Source organism: Caretta caretta, chromosome 6, assembly GCF_965140235.1.
Source record: "Caretta caretta isolate rCarCar2 chromosome 6, rCarCar1.hap1, whole genome shotgun sequence".
NCBI classification, from domain to species: Eukaryota; Metazoa; Chordata; order Testudines; family Cheloniidae; genus Caretta; species Caretta caretta.
Window position 1 is genome coordinate 97,933,654 of NC_134211.1, and position 15,977 is coordinate 97,949,630.

Sequence of the window (15,977 nt, forward strand, 5' to 3'; positions counted from 1 at the left end):
ATAAATAGACACAAATCAGACATCAGGAATGGTAACATACAAAAAGCCAGTAGGAGAACACTTCAATCTTCCTGGACATTCTATAACAGATTTAAAAGTAGCTATACTTGAACAAAAAAACTTCAGAAACAGACCTCAAAGAGAAACAGCAGAACTAAAATTCATTTGCAAATTTAACACCATTAATTTGGGCTTGAATACGGACTGGGAGTGGCTGGCTCATTACAAAAGCAGCTTTGCCTCTCCTAGAATTGACACCTCCCATCTATTATTGAGAGAGGACTACATCCACCCTGATCGAATTGGCCCTGTCAACACTGGTTCTCCACTTGTGAGGTAACTCCCTTTTCTTCATGTGTCATTACATAATGCCTGCATCTGTAATTTTCACTCCATGCATCTGAAGAAGTGGTTTTTTACCCACAAAACCTTATGCCCAAATAAATCTGTTAATCTTTAAGGTGCCACCGGACTCCTTGTTGTTTTTATGAAAATGTTGTGTCTCGTTCTGGCTGGAAAATAGGATCCAAATCTTTGAAGCAAACAGAAAAGAGCTCTCTGGCATTGTCTTCTGATTCAGAGCCTGTACTTGCTGTTTATCCTAGTTCAGGGTTTTAAAATATGCCACCAAGACCTGTATTTCATTTCTCCTAACATTTCATCTGACTCAGCAAACAGGCCATCTGTTTGTGTTACCCAGTGTGTAGAAATCTGGTGTGAAGTTGTACCAGTTTCCCAAATGCAGAAGTGAATCACTCCCACCCAGACTCAGATGTTATGAGAATTAATGTATACAAAACCAAATTGTCTTACCCACAGAGGGAAAAAAAGAGGATCTGTACAAGTTAGCCAACTGTGCAATAGTCACATTAAGCCAGGATTATTTGTTAAAAGATTCAAAGGGCCTGAACTTCCTCCTTTTAATTTCAGTGGGAGCAGGTCCTAGTTTAAATTGATAGGAAATTATAATTCTATATAAATTTACACTTAGTGTATATTACATATATTATACTTTCATGCTGTGGGTCAAATCTTGTAGTCCTTACTGAAGCAAAACTCCCATTGAATGACTTGACCCTGTAACTGGGTGAATATAAATACAATTTTTAAATCCGTATTTACAGCTTTTGAAATGAGTCGATTCTTGTTGGGCCGAACCCTTAGATCCTTTCCAGTTTATACTCAGGCTTTGCTCTGATTCAATGGGAAGTTGCCACAGAAAGGCTGGAATAAAAAATGCATGTCTGATACTGAGGACATAATCCTGCTTGTTGAAGTAAGAACCTCTGATTTTTGGCATATTAAAATTAAAAAGATGGAGCACTGTATCTGTGGAGCTGTCATCTCTGCAGACTCCACATCAGTAGCATAGATAAGGGTGGCCGCAATATACTCCACTTTATGAAATCAGGTGCTGACCTTGGGCTCCTGTAAAGTTGCCAAGGCAACCTCAGATGGGCAAAGTTTGGACACCCTGGCTTATTCAGTCATTTTGCCCACGTTCTTGCTGCCAAACCAAGATTAATAGGACAAAGTGGAAGGCAAAAATTTGTGCCTGAAAAGTAAGGTGAATTTTTTTTTCAAATCTGAATACATTCATCCTATCTATTGAGCTGCTTTCTCATTGGTATATTCTCTATTAAAGATGTGCATAGCCGTTTCCTGTTTCTTTAGGGGCACGCTTTGCGGTAGTTTCCTCTTTCAAAACCAGCTCCTGTTCACAGTAGTTATGGCATCACAGTAAAAACTGCAACACCGGAATACATGGCTTGCCAGGTAAGTCCAGAACGTCTAAGAAACCAGCAGGGCATAACTTTTATCAGCAATATTATCCTCTAGTAGAGTTCTTCAGCTGGTTCTCCTTGAATGTGATGCTGACAATATCAGACAGAACTGCTAAACACTGAGACATACAAGGGCGTGGAGAGAGATTGTCTGATGCTATAGTACCAACGTGCATGAGGCACAAGGCAGAAAGGTGAGTGGATCTTTCCAAAGACGGGGTGATTTAAGACACTACTCCAATCTGGTGGACATGGTTTATTGCTCTTAAAGAACTGGCAGAGTTAAAAGCCTCTATTGTTTGTAGAGGAGCAGGGGAAATAATGAAAATATTTTCAGATGGGTTTTTAGATTACAAACTACAGTAAAACCTCAGAGTTACGAACACCTCAGGAATGCAGTTGTTCGCAGCTATGAAATGTTCATGACTCTGAACAAAATGTTTGGTTGTTCTTTCAAAAGTTTACAGCTGAACATTGACTTAATACAGCTTGGAAACTTTACTATGCAGAATAAAAATGCTGCTTTCCCTTTTTAAATAGTTTACGTTTAACACAGTACTGTGCTGTATTTCCTTTTTTTCATGTGTTTGTGTCTCTGCTGCTGCCTGATTGTGTACTTCCAGTTCCAAATGAGATGTATGGTCAGTTCATAACTCTGAGGTTCTACTGTATAGAGTTTCCATCACTATGTTTCCCCAGCATCATCATGGCTAAGGAGTTAAAGCAGCTCATCTGGTTATTATTCTTTATTATTTGTTTAGCACCAACAATATTCACAGCCGTTTACCATACAAAAAAATTCAAACAGTCTCTGCCCCAAAGAGTTTACAAACTAAGCAAGAGAGACTGAAGACAAGGTGCTCTGGAAAGTGGTTTATTAATGTTTCTAGTACCATATATATTGTATTTCACATAGTTTCTCTTTCTAAATGTGCAATATCAAAAATTTGCTTCATATAAGGTATAGCGAAATCATAGTAATAGACAAAGGTGTGAACTACATCCTACCAAACCAACGACCTCTGTGTTACTTATGCATTAGCCAGTTTATTTTAACAATAATATTTGGGATCTTTTTTTTTGCTTTATGAAATAGTCTTGTAAGCATATCTCAGAGTTAATGGAAGTTAATTCTTTGGAGATGTCCCTGGCTCCCTAATAAAGATAGACTACATTTGTAACAGTTGTGAGTATAATTTAACAATTCATGAAAGAAGGTGCTTTTTTAAGCATGGGGCATGAGAGATACCATACTAGTATAGGATGCATTTTAAGTAAACAGTAAATATGGGCTCAAGCATAAAAAGTCCCATAAAAATCCAGTTTTCAAACATCCAAAATTTTGTCAAGGTTCAGACTTGAGTTTTTGAATCTGCTCATTCTAAAGATAGGGACCATTTGCAAAATTCAGATCAAAATCTAGATTTGGGAGGTATTATTGTGAGAGGGTTTCAATTTGAATCTCTCTCTCATTTTAAACACCTGAAACAATATAATTTTCAACATGGGTCTGATAGGAAACAGGCATTTCAGGTCAACTAGCAGCACCTACAACTTCTGGCTCCTTTACTACTATTTTGCAAAGAACCAATGTAGCAACAGCCCTTATAGATCTTGCAGCTTTTGCAACACAGTCCTCTAATTGCTTATTTTACCCGCAGGGCCAGTGGTGAGCTGGAGCCAGTTTGCACCAGTTTGCATTGTTAAATTTGGAAGCAGTTTTAGAACCGGTTGTTAACCCGCTTCCCTGCAGGAGGCTTTGATGGGCTCTGGCCGGGAAATGATGTAATTCCTCCTCTGGCTGCCGGGGGCGCTGCGGGAGCCATGTGGGCTGTCTTCTGGCCCTGGGCACGAGCCCTGTTGCTGCTGCTGCTCCCCCGACCCCTGGCCCTGGGGCTCCCGCTGCTGCCTGGAGGGTCCCCGGCTGCTCTGCTGGGCCTGGGCTGCATCCTGATGCTCGGGCTGCTCCAAGTCGCTCTCCCAGTGAGCACCCACCACCCTGCCCGCAGCCAGCTCCTCTCTCCAGCCGCCCCCGGACCCCCTGCCTGCAGACAGACCCTGCCGCACCCCCTGCCCTGCCCTACCTCCAGCCACCCCCGTACCCCCTGCCCGCAGACAGACCCTGCCTCCAGCCGCCCCCGCACCACCTGCCTGCAGCCAGCCCCTGCCGCACCCCCTGCCCTGGCCTACCTCCAGCACCCCCCGTCTCCAGCCAGCCCCGCACCCCCTGCCACCCCCGCAGCCAGCCCCCGCCTCCAGCCAGCCCCGCACCCCCGCAGCCGTCCCCCTGCACGCGCCTCCAGCCAGCCCCCGCCTCCAGCCAGCCCCGTACCCCCTGCCGCCCCCGCCTCCAGCCAGCCCCCGCACCCCCTGCCGCCCCCACAGCCGTCCCCCTGCACGCACTCCCTGCCACCCCCGCAGCCAGCCCCCCGCCTCCAGCCAGCCCCGCACCCTCCGCCCGCGGCCAGCCCCCGCCTCCAGCCAGCCCTGCACCCAGCCAGCCCCGCACCCCCGCCTCCAGCCAGCCCCGCACCCCCTGCCATCCCCGCAGCTGTCCCCCTGCACGCACCCCCTGCCACCCCCGCCTCCAGGCAGCCCCGCACTCCCGCAGCCAGCCCCCGCCTCAAGCCAGCCCCACACCCCCGCAGCCGTCCCCCTGCACGCGCCCCCTGCCACCCCTGCCTCCAGCCAGCCCGCGCCCCCTGCCACCCCCGCCTCCAGCCAGCCCCACACCCCCTGCCACCCCCGCCCCCACCTCCAGCCAGCCCCCGCACCCCCTGCCTCCCCCGCCTCCAGCCAGCCCCCGCCTCCCCCCGCCTCCAGCCAGCCCCGCCTCCCCTGCCACCCCCGCAGCCGTCCCCCTGCACGCACTCCCTGCCACCCCCACAGCCAGCCCCCCGCCTCCAGCCAGCCCCGCACCCTCCGCCCGCGGCCAGCCCCCGCCTCCAGCCACACCCCCTGCCAGCCCCGGACCCCCTGCCTCCAGCCACACCCGCACCTCCTACCCGCAGCCAGCCCCCACCTCCAGCCAGCCCTGCACCCCCTGCCCGCAGCCAGCCCCTGCCTCCAGCCAGCCCTGCACCCCTGCCCTCAGCCAGCCTCGCACACCCTGCCAGCCCCGCAGCCAGCCCCCGCCTCCAGCCCGCCCGCGGCCAGCCCCCGCCTCCGGCCCGCCCCGCAGACAGCCTCCGGCCCGCCCCGCCCCACACCCCTTGCCCGCGGCCAGCCCCCACCTGCGGCCTGCCCCGCACCCCTTGCCTGCGGCCAGCCCCCACCTCCGGCCCGCCCTGCCCCACCCCAGACCCTCTGCCCACAGCCAGCCCCCGCCTCCGGCCCGCCCCGCCCCGCACCCCTTGCCCACGGCCAGCCCCCGCCTCCAGCCAGCCCCTGCCACATGCACCTGCTGCCCGCGGCCAGCCCCCGCCTCCAGCCAGCCCCGCATCCCCTGCCCTGTCTCCAGCCAACCCCTGCCGCACGCACCCCCAGCCCTGTCTCCAGTCAACCCCTGCCGCACGCACCCCGTCCCCTGACTCCAGCCAGCCCCTGCCACACCCCCCTGCAGCTCTGCCCAAAGCCAGCCAGCCAGCCCCACACCCCCTGTCTCCAGCCAGCCCCGACCGCCAGCCAGCCCCACACCCTCTTGTCGCCAGCCAATCCCGCACCCTCCTGTCTCCAGCCAGCTCCGCACCCTCCTGCCCTGCCCGCAGCCAGCCCTGCACCCCCTGCCTCCAGCTAGCCCTGGCCCACGCCCCTGTCTGCAGCTGGCCCCATGTCCACTGGTGCCCTGCAGTTCCCAGGGCAGTAACCCTGCACACCTGCTTCAATGAGGGGGGCAAGGAGCAGTTGGGACCCACACATGTGCACACCCTAGGGTGACCAGACAGCAAGTGTGAAAAATCAGGACAGGGGGTGGGGGGGTAATAGGAACCTATATAAGAAAAAGACCTCAAAATCGGGACTGTCCCTACAAAATCGGGACATCTGGTCACCCTAGCACACCCCCAGGGCGTGGCGGGGACCCACACATGTGAAACTGAGCTCATTTCTAGTTCAGGCCCATCTTTTTAAAAAAAGAACTTTAGACAGGGTTAACACACCCCTGTATTTTCCCGGACAGGTCAGGCTTTTTGGTTCTTAAATCGCCGTCTGGGATTTTTAAAATTTTTAAAATTTTTAAAATTTAAAAATTCCTCCCGGGAAAATACGGCCGTATGGTAACCCTATAGTCCAAAAAATACATACTGTGGCACATCCCTTAAACCAGAACTTTTTATATGGAACTGGTTGTTAAGATTTTGGGAGCTCATCACTGCGCAGAGCCATTTATTTACAGCAGCGTAGCACAGATACTGAAAATTGCTCATAGTAATTAGTTGGATCTTTTGAATTAGAAATGTAGGAATCATGGTGAAATGTGCTTGTTGCAGATGCGTCAAAGGAGATTAAGCTGGTGGTTAGTGGCTGAAGTAGTATTTGTTGAAATGAGCGCATATGCCTTACTGTTCATAACACAAAACCATTAGTCAGACTCTGCTTGGGCTTTTCTAATTTCCAAGACTAAGGTACTCTCCAGTCTGGGAAAAAAAAAAAAAAAAAGACTTTCTTCCATTGAATTGAAGTAGGAGGTCTCTTCTGAAAATAGACTGTAGAAGGTTACTAGAATCTTCATTTCATGTTCGTGATCAAATCAAAGGATATTTTTTTGTGCAGACTGTATTGCTTTCAAATGGCAATGTGCAAAGAGAATCTTTCAAGTCCTCTCTGGAGAATACTCTGTGGAGCTAAATTGCAGTGTTCAGAACACACATGCCATGGTGAAGGAAGTTGTAGAGATACCATAGATGAGATAGACTTTCCTCCTGGAATGATTAGAAAGGGTCCTTATTAGCTTCTTTACATACTTTCTACTCTTACAGCTGGTTTCCTATACTAGAGTGGTGGAGAGAGTAGCAAAATGGTGATCAAGGAAATGGACTGATAAATAACCAGGACTATTGGTTGCAGTGGGGACAGTTGAAAATGAATGGAAAGCTAATCCCACGTAGTTTTATGTTGGGGATATATCTAATTTGGAAACCAGAATATAGATATGATGGGCCAAATTCTACTCTCACAGTTACACAAAGATGAGGCTGGAAGAACTCCAAAATCTGGATTTACTCCAATGTAACTAAGAGTAAATTTGGTCCCATAATAAAGATATTTTTGAAGGGCAAATTCAAAATTAGGTTTATATGTATTCTATACTGGAGAAAATTAAACAGTCCAGCCAATAAATAGATATAACTCCCAAAACTATAACCCAATAGCATCATTCTAAGCAACAATTTAGATATTTGGATTCACAACCAGCTGGTGGGAAGAAGTAGATATTAGATACTTTTACGAGTTGAACCCTAAAACTATAGCCTTATGTTCCCTACTTACATTATTTACCAGAAGGATGGCAAAGGTGATAAGAGGCAGCCCATTCCCAGTATAACTACTAACTGAGCCTCACCACTCACCCCTATCAGGTGGTAGGTATCATTCACAATATTTCACAAATGGTGAACATGAAGCACAAGAAGTTGAAAGGTCCGTTTTACGCTACAAAATGGAACTATTCTTTGACTACAAGAGAGGTAACACAGCAGTTATTTGTAATGTAGATGGAGCCTTCTTACCCAGGAGATCTTCAAAGATCTAAAACTCAAAAAGATAGCTTTCTCTGACAGGGTAACAAGCCTTGTGGATAGGGGGAAGCAGTAGACGTGGTATATCTTGACTTTAATAAAGCTTCTGATACTGTCTTGCATGACCTTCTTATAAACAAACTAGGGAAATGCAACCTAGATGGAGCTACTATAAGGTGGGTGCAAAACTGGTTGGAAAACAGTTCCCAGAGAGTAGTTATCAGTGGTTCACAGTCATGCTGGAAGGGCATAACGAGTGGCATCTTGCAGGGATCAGTTCTGGGTCCGGTTCTGTTCAATAACTTCATCAGTGATTTAGATAATAGTATAGAGAGTACTCTTATAAAGTTTGCAGATGATACTAAGCTGGGAGAGGCTGCAAGTGCTTTGGAGGATAGGATTAAAATTCAAAATGATCTGGACAAACTGGAGAAATGGTCTGAAGTAAATAGGATGAAATTCAATAAGAACAAATGCAAAGTACGCCATTTAGGAAGGAACAATAAATTGCACATTTACAAAATGGGAAATGACTGCCTATGAAGGAGTACTGCGGAAAGAGATCTGGGGGTCAGAGTGGACCACAAGATAAATATGAGTCAACAGTGTAACTGTTCCAAAAAAAGAAAAGCAAACATCATTCTGGGAAGTATTAGCCAGAGCGTTGTAAGTAAGACAAGTAGTAATTCTTCCGCTCTACTCCACGCTGATTAGGCCGCAACTGGAATATTGTGTCCAGTTCTGGGTGCCACATTTCAGGAAAGATGTGGACAAATTGGAGAAAGTCCAGAAAACAAAAATTAAAGATCTAGAAAACATGACCTATGCAGGAAGACTGAAACAATTGGGTTTGTTTAGTCTGGAAAAGAGACGTCAGAGGGGACATAACAGTTTTCAAGTACATAAAAGGTTGTTACAAGGGGGGGGGGAATTTGTTCTTCTTAACGTCTGTGAATAGGACAAGACGCAATGGGCTTAAATTGCAGCAAGGGAGGTTTAGGCTGGACATTAGAAAAAACTTCCTAACCATCAGGGTGATTAAGCATTGGAATAAATTGCCTAGGGAGGTTGTGGAATCTCCATCATTGGAGATTTTTAAGAGCAGGTTAGACAAACACCTGTCAGGAGTGGTCTAGATAATACTTAGTTCTGCTATGAGTGCAGGGAACTAGATGAGATGACTTCTTAAGGTCCCTTCCAGTCTTATGATTCTTGTCTGCCCAAAGTCACATAGAAAATCTGCAACTGAGAAGGGAAAATACAGCCTCAGTGTTTTACCAGCTAGTTCTGGGATTTAGCCACAAAACCTTCCCTTCACATATTTGTTGGGAATGAGCCAATATGATCTAACAGGTCTTTCCCATTGTTGATTTCTATGATCCAGGCAGAAGCATGTAACTTTGGAAAAAGAAAAGGAGTACTTGTGGCACCTTAGAGACTAACCAAGTACTCCTTTTCTTTTTGCGAATACAGACTAACACGGCTGCTACTCTGAAACCTGTCATAACTTTGGAAAGTTTCACATTAGAACAAAACTCTCCCAGAGCTTTTCGTGCCACAGGTGGGAGCCTCAGATGTTGGCCGGGGGGGAGGAGAAAATCACTGTGCAGTGCTTCATTTTCTAAAGTTCAGCCATAGAAAATGTCCTCTGTTCATCTCCCTTCACAACTCTACCCATCTCTTCAGCACCAAGGAAAGATTCAGCAGGTACAGAATGACAGTTGAATGACTAACCAATTTATTTGAGCATAAGCTTTCATGAGCTAAGAAGTGAGCTGTAGCTCACGAAAGCTTATGCTCAAATAAATTGGTTAGTCTCTAAGGTGCCACAAGTACTCTCTTTCTTTTTGCGAATACAGACTAACACGGCTGTTACTCTGAAACCAGTTGAATGACAGTTGCTCTTTCAATCTACCAAAAGCACATTCAACTGTCATTCTCAGTTCAAAAATACCCCAATGGCAATAGCTGCTTATTGGGTCCTGCATAATTTTGTGAAGCAAAAGGGGAAAACTTGTTCCCTGGCATGGAGCAGCTTTTCTGCTGAGTTCGAACTGCTGGACACAAGGGCTATCAAATGAGTTCATGGCTTAGGGAAGCTTTGAAAGAGCACAGTGAGCCACAGTAACATTCTGTGGCGTACTGTGCTCAACCTGGGGCTGCAGGAATTGTGTGGTGCTTTCTGCACACCTGTATCACCGACAGTACATCTATTAATGATGGAGTACTTGGTGCACATTTATGATGACTACCCTGTTTGGCACTGATCCTATGGGCTGCGAGAATACAAGACCACTACTTTCACTGGCGGCAGGCTTTACACATCAGGTGTTGTAAACTATTAAAGATTAATTGCTTTCAAAACAAAGGATTTTTATTTACTTACAAAGACAGCTCCAAAAAAAAAAATCTGAAGAATTTACAAGTAAATCCATTTTAACTTAAACAAATTGAGGAACCTTAATAAACAAACAAGAGGAAGGAACACTGATGTCCATTGTAGCAACATACACTGACCTGTGAGAGCCACAGTTGATGTATACATGCAGCTGTGGCTGTCCATGCTTTCCCCCGGGGTGGAGTGGTAGGGGTAGGCGTGTGGGTCCTGAGGCCATGTGGAATGCTGACGGGGGTGTAGGAAAGCGCTATGCTGCAATTCTCCACAAACTGCATTGGAAGTCGAGCCCAGGATTGTTACAATGGGAGTCTGCAGCGTCTGTGTTTGCTGCCAGAGAAGCTTCATTATGTCCTGCTGCATCTCCCTCTCCTTTTCCTGCTGGGACTCCTGGGCCTTTCAGCTGTCCACTTTTTTCTTCTCCACACAGTCAGCAATATTGACCCTCCAGACCTTCAGCTCATGGTCTGATGCAGCATTTGGTTGCAGGATCTCACAGAAAATGTCCTCCTGTGTACTCTTTTCTCTTCCTTATCTGAGTCAGTCCTTCCACTGGTGTGGAGGATCCCTCTCAAAGCCACAGCAGCTGCAACTACTGATAAAACACAGTGGTACCATTGTCAGTATAGTAGGAATGGAAAGCAAAACTCAAGATTCAGAACTCCCTCCTTCCCTTGCTCCCCTAAAGTGTTAAACAAGACATGCTTATTGACACTTCTACTTTGGAGTGCTCGTGCCCAGTGCCACTCTCAGTTCAAGCAATGGGGAGTATGACCCGCCAGGGGTGAGAGAACCAAGTAGGGAATTGCTCAGTGGCATGAAACTATGAGTATAGGGCAATCGCACTGAATACGGGCACCGTTTTCCACAGGTAGTGTTGATTTTAGCTGATCTCTCACTCCTGAGAGTAACAAAGGCAAAAAGAGCACAGCTACTTCTGGTACCCGAAGTTGCCTGAGTCCGTATGCTGCCTCTTTAAGGCAATAGGGCCTGCCAAAGTTATTGCTGACTGGAATGGGAATGTATTCTACCTCAAAGGCAAAAATAAAGCCACCATCCCTAGAAACCTCTGGGAGAGGATTGCAGTGTACCCCCATGGAAGTTTCATTGAGATCTGTCAGGAGAATTAAAGGGACATCCTTGTGTACATAAACAAACTACCGTATATAATCAGTCATAACCTGGTTCATTTATAAGCCAAGCCCCTCAAGATGGATAAGTAAAAATGGAAAATTTTTATGATCCATTCATAAGCCGACACTATAATTCAGGGGTCAGCAAACTTTGGCTCCCGGGCCATCAGGATAAGCCACTGGCGGGCCAAGATGGTTTGTTTACCTCAAGCGTCCGCAGGCACAGAGGTAAACCTAAGTAAACAAAGTGTCCCGGCCTGCCAGCTGCTTACCCTCATGGGCCGGGACAGCAACTGGTTGGGAAATTTTGGGGGGTGGGAGAAGCTGGGGGTTAGGGGAGTAACCCCTGTGACCACCTCCCATCTGACCCCACCTGTAGCCTGGGACCCCCACACTCCCCCCATCCCATCCCTTCCCATCTTAGCTGGGGCGGGCTGGGGAGGAGGTCTCTGGCCTGGCTGGAGCTGCTCTGGCAGGCTGGGCAGCGCAGCCACAGCGTGCTCCGGCGGGCCAGACCGGGCGGCGTGGCTGCAGCATGCTCCAGCGGGCTGGGCCGGGGGCTGCGGCCACAGCCTGTTCTGGTGGCCGGGGCCAAGTGGCACGGCTGCAGCTGCTTCGGAGGCTGCGGGGAGAGCAGCATGGCCACAAGGGGAGAGACTCCGGCCCCGCCTCTTCCCTTCTAGCTCTGCTGGCTATGCGGCTTTCCTTGCCCCCTCTGTTGGGGAGGGAGGGGCTGTGTCCCACCTCTTCCTCTCTCTACCCATTCATAGGCCGACCCCCTTCTCTGATGCTTCCCTTTTTTACTAAAAAAATTCGGCTTATGAACGAGTATATATGGTACTTTGCACGGTCCACCCCCCCCCCAGCCCAACTCTAGAAGGGAATGAAAAGCAGACAGCAACTCTACCTCTCTGTTTTGTACTGCCACCTCTTCTAGTGCAAGTAAATTAATGAAAAGTCAATCACTGGGTCCTGCTAAGTTGTGGGAGCCATAACTGTAATGGGAAATTTATTTACCCAAGGTTCGACTGCAGAGACTGGCTGAACTGCAGTGGAGTCAAGAACAGTGCCTGGTTTCAGCACAGCTAGACCCCCACTCGTCAGTCCGCCATACACCTCTTCCTTGTCCACCTCCTTCTCCTTGTTGTTCATGGCAGAGGCCTGTGATTCAAGCTCCTTGGAGGTAGTTACCGTGGTGTGTGGGGTAGCCATCAAGTATGGCATACAGCTCTTTGTAAGATCAGCAGCTCTGTGGCTCAGTGTTGGCCTCCCTGGCCTTCTAGTATGCCTGCCACAACTCCTTGGCTTTCATGTGGCTCTGCTGCTGGTCCCAGTTGTACCCCTTCTCCTGCATCCTCCAAGCAATCTGCCGTAGATACTGACATTGCTACACCTGGTTCAGAGCTGTCTCTGCACAGCCTGTGAGAATAATAGACTATCAGAGTTGGAAGGGACCTCAGGAGGTCATCTAGTCCAACCCCCTGCTCAAAGCAGGACCAATCCCCAATTTTTGGCCCAGATCCCAAATGGCCTCCTCAAGGATTGAACTCACAACCCTGAGTTTAGCAGGCCAATGCTCAAACCACTGAGCTATCCCTCCTCACCAGTCCAAGAGATCCAGTATCTCCTGTCTACTTCAGCATGTAGTAGCATGTAGCCAGCTTAGTCAGCTGGTCAGTTGCACATAACATTGGAGAGCAGACAGAGGTGTGCTCACCAAGATGGACAACCAGGAAAAGGCATTTCAAAAATTCTCAGAGATTTTAAATGTGGGGGGCTTATGGTCTCTGTGACCCCGGGCAGTGGCATGTCCACAGCAATCAGTGTCAGGCATTGTGGGATAACTGCAGGAGGACAATTAAAGTCGACAAAGGTAGTGTCCACCAAAGGCACCGACTTCCCCACTTTCCCCTGAGTGCTCGACCCCCAGACCCGCCCCAACTCCACCCCTTTCATGCGGCCCTGCCCCTCATGTATCTTTGAAATTATGTAACCTATTCAAGCTTGATTTGATGTTACATTCGCTATGGGCCTGATCCAAAGCCCATTGAAGTAAACGGGAATCGTTTCTTTTTTAAACAAGAAAATAAACTTACTTCATTTAGGCAACATGACAGAAGGGAAGTCTTCGAAGGGATCTGAAAGAGCAGAAGGTGCTGACTTCATGAATAGGAACTGGGAGATTGTCCCGTGCATTAGGACAGCATAGATTCTGATCTTGGAATTAATTATTTGAAGCTACAGGTATTATACTGAGTCATGAAACTGACCTGATGGCAAGTCTGTTAGTTATTTCTTAATGTCGTTGTGTAGACAGCGCAGAGTGGCTTTAAAGTATCCAGAAAAGGCCAGTGAAGAATGTCACCTGCACACAAGAACTCTCCACTGGTTTGAAGCTAGTGCAGGAGACTCTGCTGCTATCTGTGTCAGCCACCTTCTTGATCCTCTGTGTAACGGGAAGGAAGAGATGTGTCAGGGACATTAGAAGGGTGGGGCACAGGACAGAACCACTCCACTATGCCTGTTCTTCCACTGGCATAATTTGGGGGCAGTCCCCGTACAACCCTATTTGTGCCAAAGCTAGACAGCTTTGAATCAGGGAGCAGCAACTGGCCCCTATAAGAATCAAGTCCTGTGAGTCTAGTTCCTTTACTCCTGCATTGGCTTAGAGCTTTCAAAGGACCACTGCATTTTTGTGCACCAGGTTAACTGAATGATCAACCAAATGATTTTTTTTTCTTGCAACAGAAAGAAATTTCAGTGCAGTGGATGGGATCCTTGTCGTTGTGCCCTGGGAAATTGGCAGAAGAAAGTAAGACTACAGAGCTTGCTCTTCTGTATCCAAGCTGGAATTAACTCAATGATTGTTCTAAGGAGGGGACAATGAATAGCACTCTTGAGTGCATTGAAGATTACAATCTGGATAAGAACTTGTTTCCATTTGTTTACATCATTGTGATTGTGGTCAGTATTCCTGTCAATAGCACATTCCTCTGTGTATCTTGTATACAAGTGAGGAAAAAAAATGAATTAGCAATATACCTCTTCAGTTTATCCCTAGCTGATCTCCTATACACTCTGACCTTGCCTCTGTGGATTGATTACACTTGGCATCAAGATAGCTGGCGATTCTCTGCTTTGCTTTGCCAGATTTCTGCCTTCCTTATGTACATGAATTTTTACACCAGTGCTGCCTTCCTCACCTGCATCTCCGTTGATAGATATCTGGCATTAGTTCACCCTCTCAGGTTCCAACACCTGCGCACAAGTAGATTTGCCTTGCTTGTTAGCATCTTTATTTGGGTTTTGGAAACCAGCCTGAACTGTATGATTCTGGTAAAGGATGAAACATTCACTCAAGTTTGCAATTCCACTAGCCATGTCTTATGTTATGATAAATATCCTTTGGAAAAATGGCAAGGCATACTAAACATCTTCCGGATATGCTCAGGATACATGATCCCTTTGGCAATCATGCTGTTTTGCTACCAAAAAATCTACCAGGCTGTGAGGCATAATCAAGCCACAGAAGACAGAGAAAAAAAGAAAATCAAGAAGCTGCTATTGAGCATCACCATTACTTTCTTCTTTTGCTTCACTCCCTACCATGCTGTGTTGCTGATTCGCAGCATCAATGAGCCGAACAATGTCAACTTTGTCCATATGTTTAAGCCTTATAGAATTACACAGGCCTTAACAAGTTTCAACTGTATTGCTGACCCAATTCTGTACTGCTTTGTGAGTGAAACTGGGAGAACAGATATCCTGAACATGCTCAAGCGCTGCTTTTGTGTGCAGAAATCTGAGTTACAGCAGCCAACGGATGTTACTATGACTAGTACTATTAAAAAGAATTCTACAGCAGTGACACCTAAGTCATCTACAGACCTGTAAGTGAAAATGAACTTTTGTCCAAAATGCCCAATACAGTGAACTGCCAAAGAACTATATCATTGATGAGACAGGCCAAATTCTTTCCTCATTTACACCCAAGAAACACCACTGAAGCTGCATTGTATTCAAAATAATGTGAAATCAGTGGAGTGGCATGGGTGTAACTGAGGGGGAAATTCAGCCATTATATTTTCTTGCTTTACATATACCATGCAAGGGCAAGTATATGGTCTAGTGATCTAATGGAGGTGAATGTGAGTCAGGACTCATGGGTTCTATTATTGGAGGATCTAATAGGGATTCATTATGTGACCAGGGCAAGTCACTGAAGCAAGTGAAGTTGCACCAGTACATAACTGGAGTGGAGAGGCAGGCCCAGTATCATTGTTGTAACCAGTGAAAAACAAATCTGGAAATCAAACAGGAATCACCTTCTGCTGTGCTGCCAATAATTTAACAAGTGGCACCCACAAAACTGTCCCCCTTATCTTATTCTATACACCTTGAACCAGGCATGCACGCGCTCATGAAGAAGAAGGCAGAAAGGTTATGAATCTATTTGCTTTCCAATTTTAATATACATATGAAGGTTGTGGGGGAAAGGATCCTCTCATGGGATTTTTTTGAAAATACCTGGTCTTTTGATACAAACCATATTCCAAAGGCAAAGGGGACTAAGAATTCCAGGGATAACTGTTACAAGTGTGACTGGAATTATACTGCAGTAGCCAGACAGAGTGACTATGTGGGGCACTCATCCTAATCTACCTTCTAATGTGGTGGTGCAATTTTCACAAGCAGGTTTCTAGGAGCCCCCAATATCTTCAGCAATATTTTAAACCTGTGTACATTTATACAGGCTTGCCAAAAAAGTCTCTGCTTTTGTCTTTGTTAATAGATATGCTTTCCCTTTTTGAGATAGTTTCATTATAATAGGAAGATCCAGATTCAGATGGTTAAAAGTTAATTATTGTTGAAACACACAAGGCCTCACACTACTCGGTTGGAATTATTCCTTGTTTACACTGGTGGAAATGTGGTCCCGAGTCTCCAGGACACAAAGAGGCACAGCAGGAGGAAAACTTTTAACTACTAA

The 15,977-nt window shown here is 47.0% G+C and overlaps 2 protein-coding genes and 1 long non-coding RNA gene across 4 annotated transcripts in view; 1 reads left to right on the forward strand and 2 right to left on the reverse strand.

The window, feature by feature from the left end:
• Positions 1-10,411, reverse strand: part of GALC (galactosylceramidase) — an 82,432-nt gene extending 72,021 nt beyond the window's left edge. Inside the window, exon 1 of the mRNA XM_075129819.1 lies at positions 9,977-10,411. Coding sequence (XP_074985920.1) covers positions 9,977-10,217 — 241 coding nt within the window. The 5' untranslated portion in view covers positions 10,218-10,411. The remainder of the gene's footprint in view (positions 1-9,976) is intronic.
• GPR65 (G protein-coupled receptor 65) overlaps positions 1-15,977 on the forward strand; it is a 17,924-nt gene continuing 1,947 nt past the window's right edge. The window contains exons 1-2 of one of the 2 annotated variants that reach the window (XM_048852887.2): positions 1-1,978; positions 13,736-14,877. In XM_048852887.2, coding sequence (XP_048708844.1) covers positions 13,871-14,877 — 1,007 coding nt within the window. In that variant the 5' untranslated portion in view covers positions 1-1,978; positions 13,736-13,870. The remainder of the gene's footprint in view (positions 1,979-13,735; positions 14,878-15,977) is intronic. The other variant, XM_048852888.2, reaches the window with a different exon arrangement.
• The window catches only part of LOC125637848 (uncharacterized), a 16,378-nt gene continuing 13,390 nt past the window's right edge, over positions 12,990-15,977 (reverse strand). Inside the window, exons 2-3 of the long non-coding RNA XR_012669022.1 lie at positions 13,258-13,433; positions 12,990-13,125 (exon numbers count right to left, since the gene is read on the reverse strand). This is a non-coding gene — a long non-coding RNA (uncharacterized LOC125637848). The remainder of the gene's footprint in view (positions 13,126-13,257; positions 13,434-15,977) is intronic.